The sequence below is a fragment of the Mus musculus genome, chromosome 9 (genome assembly GCF_000001635.26).
Source record: "Mus musculus strain C57BL/6J chromosome 9, GRCm38.p6 C57BL/6J".
NCBI classification, from domain to species: Eukaryota; Metazoa; Chordata; class Mammalia; order Rodentia; family Muridae; genus Mus; species Mus musculus.
This window is the reverse complement of record NC_000075.6, coordinates 106,896,004-106,918,940: the sequence shown is the minus strand read 5'-3', so window position 1 is coordinate 106,918,940 and position 22,937 is coordinate 106,896,004. Positions and strand designations below refer to the sequence as shown.

General features: G+C 46.1%; 1 protein-coding gene across 11 annotated transcripts in view; it reads left to right on the top strand.

Annotated features, from left to right (window-relative positions):
• Dock3 (dedicator of cyto-kinesis 3) overlaps window positions 1-22,937 on the top strand; it is a 339,506-nt gene that overhangs the window by 313,390 nt on the left and 3,179 nt on the right. For 5 of the 11 annotated variants that reach the window (XM_030244177.1, XM_011242872.2, XM_011242871.2 and 2 more), the window contains 13 exons: window positions 4,276-4,417; window positions 5,668-5,834; window positions 5,959-6,045; window positions 6,591-6,770; window positions 7,368-7,451; window positions 7,574-7,690; window positions 10,404-10,525; window positions 11,573-11,711; window positions 12,161-12,308; window positions 17,052-17,170; window positions 18,147-18,234; window positions 21,484-21,606; window positions 22,123-22,205. In XM_030244177.1, coding sequence (XP_030100037.1) covers window positions 4,276-4,417; window positions 5,668-5,834; window positions 5,959-6,045; window positions 6,591-6,770; window positions 7,368-7,451; window positions 7,574-7,690; window positions 10,404-10,525; window positions 11,573-11,711; window positions 12,161-12,308; window positions 17,052-17,170; window positions 18,147-18,234; window positions 21,484-21,606; window positions 22,123-22,205 — 1,599 coding nt within the window. The remainder of the gene's footprint in view (window positions 1-4,275; window positions 4,418-5,667; window positions 5,835-5,958; window positions 6,046-6,590; window positions 6,771-7,367; window positions 7,452-7,573; window positions 7,691-10,403; window positions 10,526-11,572; window positions 11,712-12,160; window positions 12,309-17,051; window positions 17,171-18,146; window positions 18,235-21,483; window positions 21,607-22,122; window positions 22,206-22,937) is intronic. The other 6 variants (XM_011242873.2, XM_011242870.2, XM_006511691.2 and 3 more) reach the window with 6 other exon arrangements.

Below are 22,937 nucleotides of genomic sequence, written 5' to 3'. Positions count from 1 at the left end.
CAGCAGACCAGGGAGACTAGCTCTCTTCCCTGAGTTTCAGTGGTCAGAGCAGTCTCTGCAGGCAAGCTCTCCTCTTTCAGGGAGGTGCACAGTTATCTGGTGTTTGGACCTCCTCCTGGCCGAAGATGAAGGCCCAAAACAGGATCTTTCCCAGAAGCTGTGTTGCTTTGGCCTGCATACTGCCCGCCGCGGAGTCCCGGAACCAAGGTGGCCCCCACGGAACGTGAGGCAGAAGCCTCTCGGGCCGGGTGGACCTCTGTGCTCTCACCAGGAAGGTGGCCGGTTGTCTGGAGCCGGAAATGGCGCCGCCTCAGAGGCTCTGTGGCTCTCGCCCGTTCCAGAAGCTGCTGGCCTCTGTGTTCCACACTCTCACCCGCAGACCGCCGGCCACGGGGTCTCGGAACCAAGGTGACCCCCTCGGAATGTGAGGCAGAAGCCTCCCGGGCTGTGCGGACACCTGTGTTCTGACCAGGAAGGTGGCAGGTTGTCTGTAGCCGAAAAGACCATTGATATTTATTGTTCTCAGGTGGCTTAAAGCTGTCCTCAGGAATTGAGTGCTGGAAGTGTATTTAAAGCCTAAAACTAACTCTGATTATCCCCAGTTTCAACATCTTAATACATTTCAATGTCCACAAACCTCAGCCAACTAATGGGAAAGATCACATGACCCCCAATATATTTAAGATCTCATTAGTATAATTGCTTTAGCCAGTGAGTAATAATAAGTTTAATATATCAAGAGTCTTGTGGTTCCCTGAGCATTGGAGGAGGATGGGGACTCAGTCTACTAACAGAGTCTGGACATCTATATTTAAGATGTAAAGCATGTCATCTTTCACTTTTTCTAGGAAGTACTCATTCTTGGCTAAAAGAAAAAATATCTATACTATAACAGATAATACAAGAGGGACAGCAAACTCTTTCTACTTAATAATCATAATTCCTAGGAACATTTGAAGGACTAGGCTTCCATGACCTATAATGACCATCCAGCCCAGGCATTTCAGAAGTGCCATATTTGTTACTCCAATAGTCAAAGGTACTATGATAGTCTGGTGTGATGGTTTATGCTTACAATCCCAACCTTTGGTATCTAAGGCAGGCAAATGTAAGTTCAAGGATATCCTGAGCTCCATAGTAAGTTGTAGAGCAATCTAGGCTCTTAAGTGGAGAGCTCTTGTCTAATTAAATACAGAAATAGAAGTGGGAGCCAAGTGTAGCAGTGTACCCTTGTAATGCTAACACTTGGAAGGTGGAGGCAGGAGCAGAAGGTCTGTGTCATCCCAGGTTATGCAGTGAGTTTGAAGCCAGTCTGAACTACATGAGACCTTGTCTCCAAAAACAGAAACAAATAATAGTTGAACTAAATAAAGGTCTGTAAAAGAGGCAAAAAGAAAAGTATAATAACTAGAAACCAGGAACACCTCCAGAAAGTCCTAAGACTTTTATTTTTGTTCTTTTGTTTTTATAAAAGATGCTTGATTGTCATCGTATTCTCAACCCCAGCTTGTAAATAATATCATGGTACATTCTAAGACTACTAGGGTCTGAAAATCCAGAACAGCCCAAGCAGGCACAAGACTCCACACAAAGCAAGATCTTTATTTGAATTAGGAACTGACCAGTCAGGGACAACAGACTCACCTGTTCATCTTAGTAAGGATTTAAGCAGATGACAAAAATGTATTGCAGGGGCTGGTGAGATGGCTCAGTGGGTAAGAGCACCCGACTGCTCTTCCGAAGGTCGGAAGTTCAAATCCCAGCAACCACATGGTGGCTCACAACCACCCGTAATGAGATCCGATGCCCTCTTCTGGTGCGTCTGAAGACAGCTACAGTGTACTTTACATATAATAAATAAATAAATCTTTAAAAAAAAAAATGTATTGCACTCAGTCTCCTGCTGTCCGTCAGAGGCAGAGCGGACTTGGGAGCTGAATGTTTGGGATCTCAAGCCAGAATGTTAGCGTTTTTAAGCATGAAAACCACAAATATTTGTGTCAGGTTACAGTTACAATTTTCTATCAGTCAGAATCATTCATTCTTTCATGGTCAGGAATAATCATTATGTTTTAGGGAACAAAGGGAGGAAGAGGAAGTTGGCTAGGTATCTGGAAAGGCCCCCTGGAGCCTGGGACCTTAAACTTAATTTTACCTTAAGTTCAGAATGGAGTATGGAAACAAATGGCAGTACTTAGGATAAGTCTCATATTTTTATCCCAACAAGACATCATAATTTTGGGTGAGGTAAATTCAATGCCTGTTATCTCATGTTTTCTTTCCTCTAAGCAAGAATACCCTGTCAACTTCAAGGTCATGTTCACCTTCTCACATACATGTCACAGAACATGTCAGTGTCTCAGATTCGTAGAACTTTTGCACAGGAAGGACTAAGCATAGAGCCTGTATCTTATGCTTGCAACTAACAGTCTGACTGTTCAGTACCAACTCAAAGGCTCCGGTAGTGGAAGAATAACAAAGAATGTTAGGGAGTATTGATTGTCGGTCTATTCCTCCTGCTTACAGAAAGTAGTACCTGCTAGCTGATTCACATGTACAGAGTTCCCTTCCTTAAGTTGCTCAGTTCATCTGTGGCAAATGGAGGTAGATCACACAATGTAAGTGGAAAGCAGGCAACAGATCTTTACATGGAGATGCTTGCATTTGCTTGCAAGTGATATGAGACCAACAGCCAGCCTCCAGGTCAGCACTCATGTTAGCTTCCTGTTACTGGGCCTTCCCCATATGGTTCAGCTACTCTTGTACCAGCCCTGAATACACAGGCCATCTATTCTTCAGTTTACTCAGCTTGGTTTCCTTGTGCCATCTGCCTCCCTCACCTCACAATTAATGATTATCTACTAATCTTCAAGGAGACAGGAAAACATCCAGCCCTTTTTTCTTGGGAGAATCCTGTTTTTCTTCATATGATCCATGAACAAGTTGTGGGGATTATGTGCATGTTAGTGGATGTTGAAAAGCCAGTTCTTCAGAGGTGCAGTCAACCCTCTGTGTCCATGGGTTACACATCTGCAGACTCAACCAACCATGAACAGAATGTCTTGGGGGAAATTCATTTGTATCAAATGCTTTTTCTTGTCATCATTCCCTAAATAATACAATATAACAAGTTTTATAGAATTTACATCCTGGTATTTTTAAGTACCCTAAAAATGACTTGAAGTAGCTGGGCGTGGTGGTGCATGCCTTTAATCCCAGCACTTGGGAGGCAGAGATAGGTGGACCTCTGTGAGTTCAAGGCCAGCCTGGTCTACAGAGCTAGTTCCACTGTAGCCAGGGCTACACAAAGAAACCCTGTCTCAAGAAACCTAATAATAACAATAATGATGAGGAAGAGAACAACAACTTGCAGTATATAAGAAAATAGGCTCTGCCTATAGATGAAGGTATACCTTTACATCCAGGGCTTGAGCTCTGTGGTCTTTGGAGTCTTTTCTAGTAGATTTTCATTCTGATTTACCCAAATATGTGGCTCATTCTTATTTGATTTTCTTTTTTTTTTTTTCCTACCCTTAAAACTCCCCCTTTCCCTAAGACATGTCAAGACAGGATGCCGGTGAGATGTGACTTGCTGAGCTGGGTCTGGTGAACCAGCTGGGTGGGCAGTGTGACTACTAAGCTTTCTATAGTTTTTTTATTTGTGTGAATATATATGTCTTTGTAAATGTATGAACATGTGTGTACACACATAGAGGTCCGAAAGTGGGTGTCGGGTGTGCCCCTCAATCACTCTTTCCCTGATCCTTTGAGACAGGCTCTCTCCTTAACCTGGGTCTCACATTGTTACCACTAGGCGGGGAGACAACAAATCCCAGTAGTCCTCCCATCTCTGCTCACCTCAGAGCTGGGATTGCAGATGTGCATAGGACACCCAAACGCCACACGGTGCTAGACCTGAACTCTGTAACAGGCTTGCCAAGTGGGCCTTTCAGTACTTTTTAAAAATCTTGATTCTTCGAAAGTCCTTCCTCCACTTTGCTTCCCTTCATGGGTATTCCTCCTTCCCTCAACTTCCTGGCTGTCTGTACCCTCTTCCCAGGGATACCACACCACAGAGATATCATTTCTTCACCTGTCCCTCTCCTTTCTGTCCTGTCATTTCTCTTTAAGACGGGAACTGAGTACCGTGCCTTGTACCTGTACCTTGTTCTGGTACATACCTTGTTCTAGGTATGTTTATGGGATGAGTAACTGCTAATACAGAGAGATGGAGGGGAGGTGCATACAAGGTATAGAATGTACTTGGTTTTGCAGAACAAAGAATATGTGTGCCGTGGTCATGACTACGAGAGGCTAGAAGCCTTCCAACAGAGGATGCTGAGCGAGTTCCCACAGGCCGTTGCTATGCAGCACCCCAATCATCCTGATGATGCCATCCTACAGTGTGATGCTCAGTGTATCTTTTGAAACTTGGTAGAGTGGGAAGGGCTGGGATCCTGCAGGTAAGTCCCACCCAGCCAACCGTTCTTCTACCTTGTGGCTGGCCTTGTACCTTTATTTAGGTTGCCTGTCATCCTAAACCTGGGTGTCTTTACTATTGAACCCATATTAACAAGTCACTTAGTCCTCATAAGAGGCAGTGCCATGCTACTAGCCAGGAATGGACCTTTTAAGTGGTAATAAGCTGAGTGTCAGGACCTCACTGTCAGGCTAGTTACTCTTATGAGTTTAGTGTCTATGCCAGACTCTGTGGGGCCTGGTCAGACAGTCAGGACCAGTCACTGGGTGCGGTGATTGTGGTCCCAACAAGGCTCTGAACACAGGTTTATTCTGCTTTTACCATCTATTCTGCTTCCCTGTGAAGTTATTGTCCTTGTCTTTGTTAATTCCCTCTAGCAGAGAGACAGAAGAGTTAGAGAATGCCTTTGATTTGATGGCACTTGAAAGTTTCAGTGAAAACACTGGCCTGCCCCTCACCACCCACATGAGGTAGCTTTCTTGAAAATTACATTCTAGTCACCAGGTGGCAATCTTGTTCCAGAGAAAAGAGAGCAAGTAGACTCCCATTCGTGTTCTCACAAAGATCTCAGACAGCATTCTAATAAAAGGTCATTTTGACTGGGCCTGTGACACAGGCTGTAATCCAAGTTACTTGAGAGGCTGAAGCAGGAAGATACCAAGTTTAAGACTTGCCTAAGGTACAGGCTGGGTAATTTAGTAAGACCCTATGTCAAAGTACAAAGGGGCTAAAGATATAACCCAGTGGATAAGCAGTTACCTGTCATTCCTACCCCAGAGCCTTGGTTTCAATCCCTAATGTCACCAAAAAATAAAGGAAGAATGAAATGAAATAACAAAACCAAAAAGCCTGTTTTATATTAAAGCCATTTAGCTACTATGGGTAGTCCCAGACACTTATTCCCATGGCATGGATATTACATCTGCTTGCTTAATCCCACTGTTAAAAGGGCAGCACAGGACACTTTGACCAAATGTTCATGACACTCACTATTGGAGCAGGAGGGAAGGGAGCAGATAGGGAGCTTTGTCTAACTGTGCTTGGGTCTGTGCTGCACCTTAGGGTGCCCCTGCTTCCACCACAGCTCGTAAGGAACAGGGCTACAGTGCACTACACCAAGGAGATGACAAACCCACTGCAGCCCTTTTCTTTGTCAAGTCTAGATTTCTCCTTCACTTCATGTCCAGATTTACAGATCTATGCAGTGACACCTATTCCAGATTACGTGGATGTTCTACAAATGGATAGAGTACCTGATCGTGTCAAGAGCTTCTATCGTGTCAATAATGTGAGGAAGTTCCGGTATGATAGACCTTTCCACAAAGGCCCCAAGGACAAAGACAATGAATTCAAGGTAGAGGATGCAGGAAACTGAATGTATGTCCATAGCAAGTCTGAGGTGTGCCTGCTTCTTGGGAACTCAGGCTAAGTTTAGCAAAACTTGTTTAGCTTATTGCACTTGTCTGCACCCCCTGCAGAGCCTGTGGATTGAGCGCACCACGCTGACACTGACCCACAGTTTGCCTGGCATCTCTCGGTGGTTTGAAGTGGAAAGAAGGGAACTGGTAAGCTAGACCTCAGAAGTTTTAAATTCCCCTTTTTCTCAGTTTCATCTCTAGGAAGCTTTCTCTGAGAACTAAAGAAAAACTTTGGCCACCTGCCTGGCTAGTCCTGTGCTGGGAGCTTTTATATCTCCTATCTAGACCACAGGACACTCCTAGGCTTCAGGTACTTTTCAATTTACAAATGAAAAAAAAAATCTCTGAGATTCAAGAAGCCAGAAATCCCTGATGTCACAAATGATCCTCCTCACTATTCTCTGCACTTGGAGTGCCTTGAATCAGAAGAGATGGTGTGTTCTGGAACTCACTCTGTAGATCAGCCTGGCCTCAAACTCAGAAATCCACCTGCCTCTGCCTCCTGAGTGCTGGGATTAAAGTCATGCACCACCACTGCCTGGCCTGAATCAGATGAGAAATCAGAGAAAACCTAGGACGTATTCCATCCGCAGAAATGAGGAAGCAGAGCTAGCATCACACATGATAACTGTTGTCAGGAATGTGATGAGGGGTTAGCACACCTGTGAGGACTCTGTGTTATGTGTCCCCAGGTGGAGGTGAGCCCTCTGGAGAATGCAATCCAGGTAGTTGAGAATAAGAACCAGGAACTGCGAGCTCTGATCAGCCAGTATCAGCACAAGCAGGTACATGGCAACATCAATCTGCTCAGCATGTGCCTGAACGGAGTCATTGACGCTGCTGTCAATGGAGGCATTGCACGCTACCAGGAGGTAAGCCGGAGACATTGACCAGACCCTGACAGACAGCCTGGCTAGGAACTCAGCTCATTAGCTCCTTCTCCCAAAATTATAGCCTCCTTGGAAAACTTCCCAAGCTAGCCCTCTTCTGGATGAAGAGGTACTAGTTTGAAGTGGTTCTGAGATAAAGTTGTAAGCTCTTGGCTAATCTCTATTTCTGTAGCTCAGACCTTTGGCTCCCCCTCTCCTAATCTTTGTGAGATGGATAACTTATCTGATTATAGAAGCTAAGTACCCTCCTGGGGTCCTTAAGAATCCAGTCCTTCGTGAACCTGGCTACCTAAGAAACTGGTGCCCATCATCAGGCCCCTGGCTCTGCCTGGCATACCTAGGCCACTTATACATTGTGAGAAGCTAGAGCTAGCATACAGCCCTGGGAGATTAGGCCCCACCTCTTAATCCTTCTCAGGCACAGAAAATACACATTTCCTAACTGATAAAGTTTTCAGTGAGGCCAGGCTGGAGGTGCTGGCAAGACACCAATGAGGAAGCAACCTGGTTGCCTTTTAAGGGCTCCATTGAAGAGTAAACTTATGAAGAGTCTTCATTACCTGACCTTTCCTTTCACAGGCCTTTTTTGATAAAGATTATATCACCAAGCACCCAGGAGACGCTGAGAAGATCTCCCAGCTCAAAGAACTAATGCAGGAACAGGTATGGCTTGTAGGGCACGAAAGGTCCACATCCTGGAGAAACATCATATACTATCACAATGACCCAGTCCTCAGAGGCCACTCCCTGCTTAACAGAGAGACCTTATTTGGCAATTCCCATAGGTCCATGTTCTTGGAGTTGGGCTGGCGGTTCATGAGAAGTTTGTGCATCCGGAAATGCGGCCTCTGCATAAGAAGCTGATTGATCAGTTCCAGATGATGAGGGCCAGTCTGTACCATGTAAGCTGATCCCATACCTGCCCAAATTTAGAACCAGGTTTCACTTCCTAGGCCTATAATACAATCAAAGAAAAGTAGGAGGGAGGGTGAGGTGAGAGAGAAGCTGGGGAGGTGAGGGTAGTGGACACTGTACCCAGAGCAAGGTGTTTCACCTCTCATTGGTTCACTCCCCCCAGAAGGAGTTGGAATCAGAGACAAACAGCATTTTCCTGGCACTGTGCTAATAGAATTGTTCACATACAGAAAGGGCTCATATGCAGGAATTTCTTGGGAGGTATTTTTCTTAAGAACCTTAAGAAAAGAGGTATGACCTGAAAAGGCCCTCTTGTCAGCTCTGTTTCTTTTCTCTTTACCCATTTTCTTCTCCTCATGTGTAAACCTCCTCTCCTTCCTTCATTCTTTTCCTCTAACTTTCTTTCTTCCCATCTTAGTTTTCCATCGTAATGTGTTATGACCCAGGATCACATCTAAGAAAGTTTTGGGGACCAAGTACTTTAATTCTGGCTGTTCTTAGAGGTGTCAGGCAGTTCTAAGGCTATACCAGACTCCAGATTGTCTACCTAAGTCTGCCATGTCTCTTTACTCTCCATAGCAAGTTTAGCCTAAGAACTAATGCACACAGGCAGGGCCTGTAATCCAGGATCAGTTTTCCTTGGCGTGATCTTAAAAATGGAGTATTGGTTGGTTGAAGATAAGATTCAAGTAGCCCTGAGTTCCTAAGTCCCTATTCATATCACGTACCATTACCCAATTTTTAACCACAGGGCTGATTGTAAATTATTTCTAGAATAGACTTTCTCTTAAATATTCTGGCTCCCAGACCTAAGTCGCCATATGCTGCGTGTAACAATTAAAAACATCCCAGGCAGCCAGCCCCTGTGGCTAGCTATCATAAATCCCCATAGCCCAGGCAAATCAAAGCTCCAGAGGCTTGTAAATCTTCAGTCAGATTCATATCAGTAAATTCTCAACTCACAAAACTCCCACTCAAAGAACTCAAAACGCAATGATATAAACACAAACTGCCCACCTAGATTGAACAAATTGCCCTATATTGTTCTATTGCTTGCCTATGATATTTATAGCTACATGTGGCTATTTCAAGCCATGCGGATTTGGTTCTTCCTCCTCCTCCATCTTGTCTCCTCTTCCTGTCCTATCTTTGTCCCTCTGTGTCTCATCTCTAAAACTCTCAACCTGCCTTCCTTTTTCACTGCCCAATCACAGGCTCTAGCCTTATCTTTTACCTGCCCACACCTGCTTACAGACCTGCCACTACTCTCTTCTCATTTTACTGAGAGCTACTAAATATGTATTAGGTATGCATATTTATATATATAAATATAATATAAAATAAATAAATATAAATAAATATAGCTGTTAGACGGTGGGCCATGCTGTCCTAGAGAAGTTCCTCTACAGGTGATGCAAAATCTTGGGGAAGGCTGAGCCATCCAAGCACTCACTAAGCTTGTCAGTCTTGAGCAGGCCAGCTTTGTTCTTGGATGCTGTGGGTTGTGGTTCTTTTAGTCCCTCCAGACTCCCAAGGCAGGCCTCAGCTGGTTCCTTGCAAGAATGGACAGCATTAAAAGCAAAATAGCAAAAGAAGTTCATCACAGTGTGAGAGACTGGCTCACTTTCCAGAGGAATTTCTGTAGCTCACAAAATGTCTCCTTCCTGGGAGAGTCCTCCACGGTGTTTCACGTGAGAGATGCAGAACATATATGCTTCCCCTAAAGCCGAGGTGGTGGTGAGGACTTGAGTAGCATTACTGAGTCTGATGGGGATTCCACCTCATTGCGCTGGCTCCTGCACACACCGCTGGTCTCTGCTCTGTGCAGACTTCTCATCCCAGCTGGTAGCCCAGGTAATGGAGAGCTTGGCACCCAGGAGGTCCCTGTCACATCTCTGCAGTCAGATCACTACAACAAAGGCACAAAGTACTTGTCCATGTGCATCCAGGTCCATACTGTGACATTACAGAAACAGTTTAACACTATGCCTGCTTTGGAAGAAGAAAGGGGAAAATGTGCTACTCTCAGTCCAGCTCAGAAACATACACAGCAGACAAGAGCCTTTGTCCATCATATATTATGAAAGCCTTGAGGAAAACCTGGAAAATTGTCTCAGAGACAGAGACCAATATATTTTCTGTCACTCAGTGGGAAGTTAGATTAGCCGTTGCTGCCAAGAAGTCTGCGTACTTAGTAAGAATTTAATTATGCTGAAATAGAGCTGTGCTGCTTTCGGTTACTTACATCAGCACTTTGTTTCCTGTTTCCCTATAGACTGTGCCACAGGAAACTTAGCAGGTCAGTAAGAGCTGGGCCATTCAGCAATCCAATAAAATCCAGCACCAGCTCTTATGTAAGCGTCTGCACTGACTGACAGCTGACTCCTCCCTCCCAGCTATTGCTCTGTGTGCTCTGACCTAAGAAAGCCTGTTAACACTCCCCTGGAAACACAGATTCACTTCAGCCTGTTCTAGATGCGTCTCTCTTAGTGGAGTTTACCTGGAGCTCAATAGCATCTGGTCTAGGCTCCAGTATGCTTAGGGGAGTATTTAGTAATGAAGGTCATATTGTCCAGAAGAAACCAAAAGTATATCATATGATTCTCTTTTTGTTTGTCTATTTGTTTTACATTTTTACCAGCAGACAACTTATCTCTCCTACCTTTATTTATCTATGAACAAACATTCCTTTCTCAACAGGAGTTTCCAGGTTTGGATAAGCTAAGTCCTGCATGTTCAGGCACCAGCACCCCACGGGGAAATGTTCTGGCATCCCATAGCCCCATGAGCCCTGAGAACATCAAGATGACCCACAGGCACAGGTATGGCATTAGGGCTGGGAAGGTTCCCTCCAGAGAGAGAAGACTGGGGTGCAGGATTCCTGAGCATTGGCAGGGGCCAGGGCTTGCTCAGCATGGGCCTTGTTCACGTGTACCTTTGGATAGGATTCCAAAGAGAATGAGGATTGTTGATTTTTTTTAAAGATTTATTTATTTATTATATGTAAGTACACTGTAGCTGTCTTCAGACACTCCAGAAGAGGGCATCAGATTTCGTTACAGATGGTTGTGATCCACCATGTGGTTGCTGGGATTTGAACTCCGAACCTTCAGAAGAGCAGTCGGCACTCTTAACCACTGAGCCATCTCACCAGCCCCTGTTGATTGTTTTTAAGGAAGGGAATAATGACAGTGGTGTGGCATTTAAGCAATGACTGAACAGTCTCAAGTGGGAATACTCAAAGCCTTTATGACAGGAAGCCAGCTTTAGGAGAGAAATTTACTGCAATGAATTTCTCTCTTAGATTCGTTTATTTTCCAGCATGCAGCTCAATAGAGTGGCTACTCAGCTAATGAGAAGAGGAACAAATGAAGAGGGCCTGCTAGTGTTGGTAGAGGAAAGTTGTTGGGATACTTGTAACCATAGATAGTTTACATCTGTCTCTTTTGATAGTATCTTCATATCAGTAAGTTGCCTCTGCTCTCAGAACAGATCTTAAAATAGTGTATGCTGGGTTAGGCAATGTTCAGACTAACATTCCATAGAAAGAGTATAGGATCCTGGACTTGACTTGTCATTTCTGTCTCTCATTCCTCCTGATAAACTGCTAGTGCTTTCATTCTGAATGGCTGTAATCCATTTAACTCTAAAGAGATTGCACTAGCATAAGCCTTCTCAGGCCAGTGACAGAGTGAGGCTCAGAACTCCTCTAGGCCTCAGACAGGTGTGAACATTGGCTATAGAATCCTGCGAACAAGTGCTGGCTTGGGTTACGTGTCAGTTTCATGCATCTGTCCTTTCCTCCTACTGCCTACCATGCTTTCTTAGCTATTGCCTGATTCCTTCCTATTTCCTGTTCTTGATCACAGCCCCATGAACTTGATGGGCACAGGCCGCCATTCCTCATCCTCTCTCTCCTCACATGCATCTAGTGAAGCAGGAAACATGATGATGATGGGTGACAACTCTATGGGTGAAGCTCCTGAAGACCTCTACCACCACATGCAGGTACCTGAGCTATGCAAGAATGAGCAGGGTACCACGGCTAGAGGACTCGCCTTTCTGGAGTCTCCATAGCTAGCAAGGCTGCCTTCTTTCTCTAAACCACCCCAAGTCTTAGTTCCCATGCCGCATTTTTCAGACCTATCTCCTCTTATGAATTGCATGGCCAAGATCTTCTGCCAAATTAGTGTCCTATTTGGCAATCCTGATAGCTAAGCCCTCCTTTCTTCTCCATGTACAGCACAATAGAGCCAACGCAACTGTCTTGCTCCATGTGGATGGTGTGGATTGTCCTTAGCGCACACCATCAGTGCAGCCTCCAGCCTGGTCCGCAGTAAAGGATCTGTCACTTGGCCTGGGTCTTCTAGGACATGAGTGCATGAGCCAGCTCTCTCTGTCTCTGCCAGGGTTACAGCACTGAGCTCTCAGACGTACTCATCTCTATTCCTTTGCAGCTTGCATATCACAACCCCAGGTACCAGGGCTCAGTCACCAACGTCTCTGTTCTGTCCTCGTCCCAGGCAAGCCCTTCTTCCTCCAGCCTGAGTTCTACACATTCAGCTCCGTCCCAGATGATCACCTCTGCCCCTTCCAGCACCCGAGGTAAGGATGGCAGGATGCTGCTTGCTGAAGGAGAACACAAAGCTTTGTGAACTCTATTTCTCTTCCTTTCATCTGGCTTTGTGTCTTTGAGAGTGGCCTTGTTGTCGCCAAAGGACACTGAATTCCTTTTGTAGATTCATAAAGAAGGTCTTTTTTTAAAGATTTACTTATGTATTATATATAAGTACACTGTAGCTGTCTTCAGACACACCAGAAGAGGGCACTGGATCCCATTACGGATGGTTGTGAGCCACCATGTGGTTGCTGGGATTTGAACTCAGGACCTCTGGAAGAGCAGTCAGTGCTCTTAACCAATGAGCCATCTCTCCAGCCTGATAAAGAAGTTTTTGAAGTTAGAGAAAAATAACAAGGCAGGCAAGCTGGAATTCTCACCAGCAGCCTGGAGGAGAGATGTGGAAGAAGGAAAGAGAGAGTTAAACTTTTCTGAGTTAGAAGTCAAAAAAGCAGGTAGGTTCAGCAATATAAATCTACAAGAAGCTACAAGGAGTGAAAATCTTTGGGAAAGATGGGAACGGAACGGACATTCCCAGAGTGTCGGGATAAGGTTTAGAATTGGGTAGATGTCGAGGAAAGTGAAATGAAGAGAGGAGAGAGGGAGGTTTTTAGTTGAATGAAAAGTAACAAGGGTGTATTAGAAGACAAGAGACTGCGCAGCTGATGCCTTTGTGATTTGGGGAGGGGATTTTTGTTTGGGGTTTTTGTTGTTGTTTTGAGATAAATTCTCACTATGTAGTCCCTACCTGGTGTGGAACTCAATGTATAGACCAGGACTACTGGAAATTACAGAAATCCACCTGCCTCTGCCTCCCAAATGCTGGGGTTCAGGAAGTGCCACCATGCTTGTCCTCCTTGTACAGTTTTTATTGATGGGTACAAAATCTCCTTCCTAAGGGGAGGCCATAGACAAGGCCTTGAGTGTACAAGCAGTTCTCCACCTTTCATACCCACTAAGGAGGGAAAAAAATCTAAGTTTGGATTAGCCTGTGGCTAGCTCAGAGTTGTTCTGGGTAGTCTAAATTTAGGGCACACCTAAAGGTTAAAAACAACCTGCATTTACTATTGTCAGTTTTACCTTCTAGATTTCTTAGCTTCTAGATTTCTTAGGCCAGTAATAAATAAACAATAGCATATATTACTGTCAGTTTTCCTTTTGGCTTTGTTTGGGGCCAGTTTGGAGCCCTTGTTACTGAATTAGGTCTAACCTTAGATACAGCCAGCTTGTGGACCATCATCACTCACTAAAGGGCCATGAAGGCTAGCACCTGGAAATGTTTCCAGTCGTGTGTAAAATCTGTCTCCTTTTTTTTTTAAAGATTTATTAATTAATTATATGTAAGTATACTGTAGCTGTCTTCAGACACCCTAGAAGAGGGCATCAGATCTCATTACAGATGGTTGTGAGCCATCATGTGGTTGCTGGGATTTGAACTCATGACCTTCAGAAGAGCAGTCGGCACTCTTAACCCCTGAGCCATCTCTCCAGCCCCCTGTCTCCTTTTAATCGCCTTTAATTCCATGTCTACCGGAGTATTTACTTATCACTGATCGTATTTGTCACAAGGACTCAGGCATTGATATTTATATACCTTAAATAATGCCTGAAAAGTGATGCCTGCTTAGGGACTGTTCATTTTCTCTCTCTGTCTCTCTGTCTCTCTCTCTGTGTCTCTCTCTCTGTCTCTCTCTCTGTCTCTCTGTCTCTCTCTCTCTGTGTGTCTCTGTCTCTGTCTCTGTCTCTGTCTCTGTCTCTCTCTCTCTCTCTCTCTCTCTCTCTCTCTCTCTCTGCCTACCAGCCCCACCTTCGGGTTAGAAATGCTTGTATTTTCAGCACCCAGGCTTGCAGGATTGGGTCACCTCTCCCTAGCTGACTTTAGATCCTGCGCTGGCAGTTTTTTCTGCCATGCTTCCACTTGGTAGCCAGAATTGGGTTTCTGTGTCAGTAAAGGGACAGGACCCAGGAGAAAACCCAGTTCTTTCCCACTGAGATGCTTGCCATGCAAAGTGGTCTGATCTGTCAACCAGTCACTGGCTATTGATTTCAGACTTCAGAAGGATGAGTTCTTTTTCTTCTAATTATTTTGTATACAAAGAAAGACAGTATAAACATATAACATTAAGGAAGGGCTCTTTCAATGTATACAAACCTGTGAGACCCTCAGCAGACAAAATGGAAAGAGCTGATGTAGTATGTCCTGGTGGAAAGGTGCAGTGACCAGCCTGGAAAACCTTGACAAAGTGAGGAGAAGTGGGTAAGGTTACAGCAGAGCAGTCACAGGCTAATTTAATCACCTTTGGCTGTGCTCTGCTCAGATGGTTGTGAGCCATCATGTGGTTGCTGGGATTTGAACTCATGACCTTCAGAAGAGCAGTTCAGGGAGGAGGTGAATGCTGAATTGGGGCTACATGTCTTGACACTCACCAGTCCTCTAATGATGGAGGTACTCTTGGCAAACAAGGCAGTGAGTGGTCTGCTCATTCATTAATGTCTTCTTGTCACTGGTAAGTGAAGGAAAAAGCTTCCTTAAATCAGGTCTAGAGTGCAATCCTCCTCCTCACTCCTACATCATAAGATCATTGTCCTTCCTTGACACCCATTGACACCCTGTGCTATGGTTCCTGTAACTGTGGAAATCTGTAAGACCAGAGGCCTGCAAAGTACAGTCTTATTCTTGTAAGTCCGTGGCTCCCCCTGGTGATCAAAAGGCAGAATAAGCCAGTGAAATAGATGTGTAATCCAGTGGACTAGGACCCAACTTGCCTAAGGGTTTTTGGAGTGCACCTGAAGCAATTCAAAAGTCCTATGAATGGACAAGCCCTTATGGTATTTAAATGTCTTAACATTAACATCACCCTTGTCCCACCAAGGGATGGCTGCCTAGGGCAGAGACAAGTGAGTCAGCTGAATTGAAGAAAATTAATGTACAGTCATCCTTTGTTCTGTCACAAGAGGGGCACCACAGTTGGGAGGTAAGTCCTCAGCAGAGCTCCTAGACCTTCGGGAGGATGTTGCTCCATCACAGCCCCAGCGTGGATCAAGGCGTAGATGCACAGTTGGCATCATGAGCCGTGTTTTGACTGAGCTGATGTCAAAGTGATGTTTATTTTTTGACCTTTTTGGATAGTCACATTCAGAGATGTCCAAAGAGCTCAGTCTCTCAGCTGGGAAGGCAGGAGAAAAAAACAGTGGGGTTTGGAGCTTCCCCACCCCCCTTTTTTCTTTTCTTTAAACATCTATCTTCTTGAGATTATTAAAAACAAGATGAAAATCAGTAAAGCCACAAAACAAGAAGTTTAATTTCTTTAAATAACCATACTTTATACATTCCCTTATCAGTGTAGGCCATTGTAAAAGATAAGTCCTAAAGCCTGCCTAGAGGTTCTCTCAGGACTGCAACAGAAAAAGTAACAAAAATAACTGAAAAAGGATACTTGCTGGTATTTACACAGACTTTTTGGACTACAATGGACAGGAGGATTTTTCAAGGACTCATGCAGTGAGCTGGCTGAAGACCTGGGTTTGCTTTGCTTGGATATTGTTACAGTGCTGGCACCACAGGCTCAGGAAAGGCCAGGTGATGGTGGGTTTCAGGGACTCAGAGCCTGCCTAGGATCTGCAAAGACACCTGTCCGCTGAAGCCAGTGGGCTAGTCTCCACTACCCAGCTTCTCAGAGCTGAATCAGCCAGAAGCATTGGGGTCCAGATGACTTTGCCATGAAGGGACTGGTGGGTAGTCTGTTGTCTGATTCAATAAAGTATGTATTTGCAGAACTGTTCATATTACCCCATCACAGGAAAGCTAGCACATTATCTTACTGCTTCTATAGAAAGTTTTCTTAAGAACCACAGATGAGAAGATCCTCAGTGCTCTACCTCAGCTAGAGTCACTGCAGTGTCTTCATAGAAAAGGTCATGAAGCTGGGTAGTGGTAGTACACATCCTTGATCCCAGCACTTGGGAGGCAGACACAGGCAGATCTCAAGTTTGAGGCCAGCCTGGTGTACAGATCGAGTTCCAGGACAGCCAGATCTGTTAACAGAGAAACTGTCTGGAGAAAACCAACAACACAAAAAGAGCCTAGTATAAGTCCCTTAACTTCTTGATTAGTTCCATGCTTATCAAGGGAAGTAGGCAAGGGTCAAACCCGCCTATGTGCAGGGGCCTGCACTTCCAGCTAGACTGGCTTTAAGAACTGCAATAGGCAGAGCTCCAACAGATAGGCAGAACCAAGGTTCTGGGAGCCTACCATCTGGAAGGGATATGCCTAAAAGGAAGCCAGCAGAAAATAGAATCACTGGTGTTTGAAGAAGGTAAGTGTGTGTCAAGTCAGAACATTGTGATTGTTATTTCAAGTGTCTCTTGTCCTTGTTTTATGGCTCTGTCACAAGCTGGCCTTGGCTCCCACCCGGAACCTCTAGAAGATGCTAGTGTCCAGACCACACCTCTGCCCTTAGAGCACAAGGTTCAGAAACCCCAGGAACTCTGCGCCAGGCTTCAGCTCTCCTTACCCTTTCCCTCTGGGTATGATGGTAGCCTCTGTCAGCCAAGATATCAAGGACAGCTTCACCATCCAGCACTAAGTACGCTTCACTCCTCTCGTGCTCTGCTGAGTTAGTTCATTCCTTACTGTGAGGGACACCTACCCTGGTCCTAAGGATGCGTGGCCACTGAGCCTTCCATCTGTGGTTTGTCATCTGTTCGTGATTGTTCTCACTTGGTTACAGGCTCTCCCTCTCTGCCAGATAAGTACCGACATGCCCGGGAAATGATGTTGCTGTTGCCTACACATCGGGACCGCCCAAGCAGTGCCATGTATCCAGCAGCCATCCTAGAGAATGGACAGGTAGCAGACCTAGCCTGACTGACTGTCCTCTGCTACAAGTGTGTTGGCTTGGGCTCCTTCATTGCATTTGCTAAACCTTTGCACAGTCTTGCATGCCTCCCTCATTCTTCTGTAAGAAGGCTGTTGGATTGCGACTCCTGTTTTGAGGAGGACAGTGAATCTGAGGGCCAGAAATCAAGGCAGTGCAGGTATGAGGCAACAGAGTTGAGGCTAGACTTGCTTGGGTATCTATCCAAACCTCTGGCCAGCTTTCTGGACTACTCATTCCCCATTGCTCTGGCATAAGAGGTTGGCTTTTATAACATCTTGAGAAAGCTGTAGTAAGCAATGGTATGAAGATGTCTTTGTGACTTGCTAAGGTTGCCCCTAAAACTTAGTTCTGTAGACACCCTGCTTGGACCAGCAAGTAACACTTGACCCTGTGCAGTTTACCCCTGCCTTTCTCTTCCAAGCCCATAACTGCCCTAGGCCTAAAGTGCCAGGAGTTTCTCAGTGGCACCTCTCTGCCAGCAGAAGTCAGATCTGATGGGAGGAGCCGCTCAGCAGAGCAATGGTACCTGCCAGACTCCAGGTTTGGCTGCTGCTTTCTCTCCCCTTAGTGCTAACCTGGATCTGGGTGGGGCTCTCCAAGAGTTAAGACCTATCAGTGCTCGGGAGGCAGACAGGGAATTTAAACCTTTCTGTCAGTGGTCTCTCTGGCAAACAGAAAGATGTGATAGTAAAATAATGGAAGGCACCTATGTCCTGCACAAGACAACCTGGGTGATGTCTCAAGTATCCATGGAAATGCTCGGATCCAAATATACCTGGACTGTTGCAACAGACTTCCTAGGGCTGGTGTGGAGCTCTTGGCACATCTCAGCATGAGCCCTCTTACTGCTTTGATATCCTCATGTGAGCTTAGGCCGTCCTGCCTCCTGCCTCCCACAATGTAGCTGGCTGTTTTCACACTCTGATATTTTTCTCCTTCCCTCAGCCACCAAACTTCCAGCGGGCCCTGTTCCAGCAAGTAGTTGGAGCCTGTAAACCCTGCAGTGACCCCAATCTGTCTATGGCTGAAAAAGGTACTTTCCCCACTCTAGGAACTCTCTCTTGTGTGTCCCATCTTGAGTGTCTGACTCTTGTTCCTGAGTTACAAACTGTCCAGTCCTGAGCCACAACCCAATGCCTTGGTCTGTCTACCTAGACATAGTGCTAACCAGTTCCTTGGTCCACTGTTTAGACCACACCTGGCATGGATCCTGTTTGTCTATCTGTATATCTCCCTCTCTCCAGGGCCACCCTCATAGAGGCCCAACTGCCATCTGCCTTGAGGTATTCATTGTAACTCAGGCTGCTGTGGGCATCACTCCCCACGTTCTTCCTGCTGGCTTCTAGAATTTAGTACCTAATGCTCCCTTTGGGGCATCAGAAACTCCTTGGAGCTCAGAACGGACTGTGGCCAATGAAATCCCCAAAAGAATGGAAAAGATATACTACAGTGAATTTCCCAAAAGTAAGTTCCCACATGGAAAGCTCTGAGTGCTTCAGTCAAGTCCAGTCATTCCTTAGCCACTCCGGCCAGTGACTACTGGGTCCATCTGTGCAACACCATGCAATTGAGAAACTCTCCCTAAAACTGCAGCTTTTCAGATGCTGACATGTTACCTTGTGCTCCTCAGGCTGACATAAGAACCAGCATCTAACCTCTATGACCTTGAGCTGAAGCCCCAGACACCTGAATTTGTTTTAGTACAGCAATACCTAAATAGGGACCAGGCTGAGCTTGTCTGCCAACTAGAACCTAGCCCCATAGTTCTCTCCTCTCCTCCATCTGTTGTGCTCGGTGCATATTCACTTCCTAGCAGTCTAGTGTGTTGTCCCTTAGCCCCCTCAGACCCTGTCCCTTCATCCTGTTGTCATTGCACCTGCTCACCAAGTGCTGTCTGCTGTCCCTGCTGCCATTGCTTCCTCTCAATTATCATAGAAGACAAAGTGTGTCCTTTTTAAGGGGTCAAACACTAGGTCCAAATCCTTGGTTCCTAGTGAGCATTAGTGCCTGATGATCAGCCACAAAGAGCCTACTGAAGATGCCTTCCTAACCTCAAGGCCACACATCCCAAGGAAGTGGCTTCTTGGATTTCTGCACTAATGACCTAAAAACAATGGGCCTTTTTGGCCTAGGAGGCCAGAACCCACAATGGGTTTTCTTCACCTCAGATGCAGCTCAATCTCAAAACTAGCCAAGAGTAACACAGCTCAGACCAGGTCAGACCAGGATGCCACATCAGCTGGAAACAGAAGAGCTTCAGGCCTCAAGCCATACTGCAGCAAGGAGCTGGACATGACCACCCTAGGTATATGAGGGAAAGTGTCTCCAAACAAAAGCTGAGCCCAGAGCTATCACATCCAAACCACAAGGTGAACACTTAGTGCCAGTAAATTAGACAGTTTCCCATTAGTAATACCTAGGCCAGAGTAACTCCCAGGTCCCTGTCCTAGGTCCCCTTAGAAACCTACCTCTCACCTGTAGGTTTTTTCCTTTGGCAGTCACTCCCAGACAAGTCTGCCCTCTAGCCAGGGACTGGGTACTGGAGACTTCAGGCCAATGCTGTAGATCTGTTAATACTGATACATGACAGGACACAGTGGGTATTGCTCTTCTACTAGGATAAATCATTCTCTTGGCCACTCTACATGGCGAAGGTCCACTGACCTCACTGCAGATTTATGGCTTCTGGTTGACATGGGATGACTCACTCAGACACCATCTTAAATCCATCCTTCCTGTCATTCTGCCCCACAGTGCTCCTGATCTCAAGCTCCTCTGCACTCTTGGGGTCCTTTTACAACCTGCAGTTCTCTCAGGAGTCAGGGACACAGCTGCAGTTAGATTGTCAGGTCCTTTTGGAGAAGCTTCAGAGTCATCTCTAAGCTGCTGCTTCCCTGAGATCTGTGGCTTTCATTATAAATGCCATCCCTTGTTCTGGGGGAAGAGAGAACTTGGGTGCTCAGAACCAAGAAGCTCCTGCAGGATCCTGGAGAACCTGGAAGAGGGAGCACCATCTGATGCTTAGCAGATTCAGAGTTCCTTCTTGCAAGTAGCAGCTCAGTGGCCACTCATCAGATTCAGACGGCCTCCTTTCTGCTATTAGCTATCAATACGTCATGAGCTTAAGCAGTTCTTATAACTGAAGTTTGACCTGTGCTGTGCTGCAAGCACATGCTCGTCCCTGAGCAGAGAGAAGGAAAATGATGTCATCCATGGAATGCCATGGGCCCAGAACTTAGGACCATATCCTACTCAAAGACCACACTCCAGCTCTTTCTAGAGGCCCCCAACTCCTATCAGACCTTGGAATTCACCATTGAATGTCTGGGCCAAGAAAGCTCAAATTTTGGATATCTTGAGCTCCCTCTAGGTACCACTGCCTTAAAATAGTGCCCATACCAGACACCTGGACTATGTAGGCTGCCTTTCCAAAAAGTGCCATCATGCCGGGCAGTGGTGGCGCACGCCTTTAATCCCAGTACTTGGGAGGCAGAGGCAAGCGGATTTCTGAGTTTGAGGCCAGCCTGGTCTATAGAGTGAGTTCCAGGACAGCCAGGGCTACACAGAGAAACCTTGTCTCAAAAAAGCCAAAAAAAAAAAAAAAAAAAAAAGTGGGGCCATCAGAACAAGGCTTCTGAACAGAAGATAGCTTCTCTTGCTTGCTTGTTCTCTGAAAGAACCAACTAAACCTGCTCCACATTTCTCTTTCTGCAGTGGCCCAACCCCCAAATCACAAAATCTTTCCACTGTTCCTCTCCCCTTTTACAAAGATCTGTCGCCAAGAGCCAGTACTGGGGTGCTGGACTGCTTTGTATGGGGCCCGTTCTGTTCTGCATCCCAGACTCAATCCTGCTTTTCATCAGGGCATGAGCAGTGCAAGAGCCTTGATCTAACTTCACTTGAGAAGACCGCTTTGTCCTGTGCTCTTTCTGTGGTCTTAGCTGGCATGCTCTCCTTCCTGTGGCCTTCTGGTTTTTCTTCTCCTGACAGATCCCAGAGAATGCAGATGTGTAGTTTCTATTGCACTTTCTCTCAGTGTGCCTTGTCCTAAACACCCTTCAGAAATCAGCTTGCTCTTGCCATCATAGGTAACTTCAATCTCTGGCCAGTCATCTCTCTTTGCCTTGCTTGGTCAGTTTTCACCTGTAGTGCCTGCCTGAATGCCACTTTTGTGCTGGCTACACAGAGCACACCTAGAGAAGCTTCAGGCTATAGGGCAGCTTCTCCAAGTGAGAAGTTTAAGAAGTAACCTCCGTTCACTTCATCTCTTTCCACCCTTCAGCGGTGCCAGCAGCCCCCAGCAGCTGGAGCTTGGATAGCGGAGCCCAAGAGGCCCAGCCCTTCCTGTCTGCCCTCATGGGCCACATCATGGTCCCCCCAGTGCCTCCCCGAAGCCTGCTGCATGGTAAGCGGGTCCCCTAAATAGTTTCTGGTCTCCAACTCTGATCAAGGGCTAGATCAATAGTTATCTAGACCGTCTCAGCAAGGAAAAAGCATCCACACCACAGAGAGCAGCCTACCGAATATTGAGGCCAACACAGTTTCTGAGTCCTACAAGCTAACTCAGTAAGGCCATCCCAGCTAGGGCGGCTGAAGACAACAAAATCAACTATGCTAGATACACCACTCACCAACCTACCATCAACCAGCCAACGGACTAGAACTTCTCCTGCCTGGGACCTGCTGTTTCATGGGCTCTGAAGCACTCATCTTTCCTGGCCTCCTGTGTGAAATGTGATTATTTTACCCCAGCAACCTGTATTTTGCAGCCTGTCAGTATAAAGAAAGGTTTTCTGTGGCCTTCAATGCTGAGATGTTCTCAGGAGACTTTTCCACACCTGCCCAGTGCCCAGCAAGGTGATGTTGCTGTGCAGCTTGTGCAAGGGTCCCTGGCTGAGCTCTGGTTCTATTCCCTTTACAGGTCATTACTCCCTACACTTCGACGCCTTCCACCACCCTCTGGGTGATACCCCCCCGGCCCTCCCTGCCCGGACACTGCGCAAGGTAATGTACTGAAGCAACTGTCCCACCGCCTCATCTGCTGTAGAGTCACCCCTGGGGCCTACAAGAGGAACCTGAACCCTCCCCTGCTTCTCTGTCCTGAGAGCCTAAGCTGGCAGAAGCTGGGGTTGGCCAGAGCCACACTAGAGCTGCGGGTGACCCATGCATCCTGCAACAAATGCAATGAGGACAGGGAGACCAGAGGGTCTTGTGAACAACCCATGGCAACAGAGTATGTGTGTAGTGAGCACCGAGAAACTTGGGGGCTCTCTGCCAATACCACAGGCTCTCAACACACTGTAGTCCAGTAGCTAAATAAATGTCCCTGTGATGGATTATAGAGTTTATAAAACTAGTGTCAAGTGAAAATGAGAAATATCAGACGCTAGAGTTTTATAAAAATTTCAAGAAGTAAAATTTAAATCCTGTTAGCTTAATTTTTCTGAAAATGGGAAAAGATTGAGTCTGTGACCAATTTTAGCATCAGAATAGCATTCATCTGATGTATGGCACACCAGGGTTCCTTCTGCTTGATGGCCCAGCCCTTCTGTCAGTAACTCAGACCACACCCAACCTGGGACTTCGACCCAGGTGCATCAGTGCCCATCAGCCAGGGCAGGGGCATTTATTGGCTCTCAGACATCATAGTGATGCTGGAGCTCCGCTAGCTTGCTTTTGTGGGGGGAGATACCTAAGGGGTCATTGCTGAAGAAACAGACATGAAGCTGATGAGAC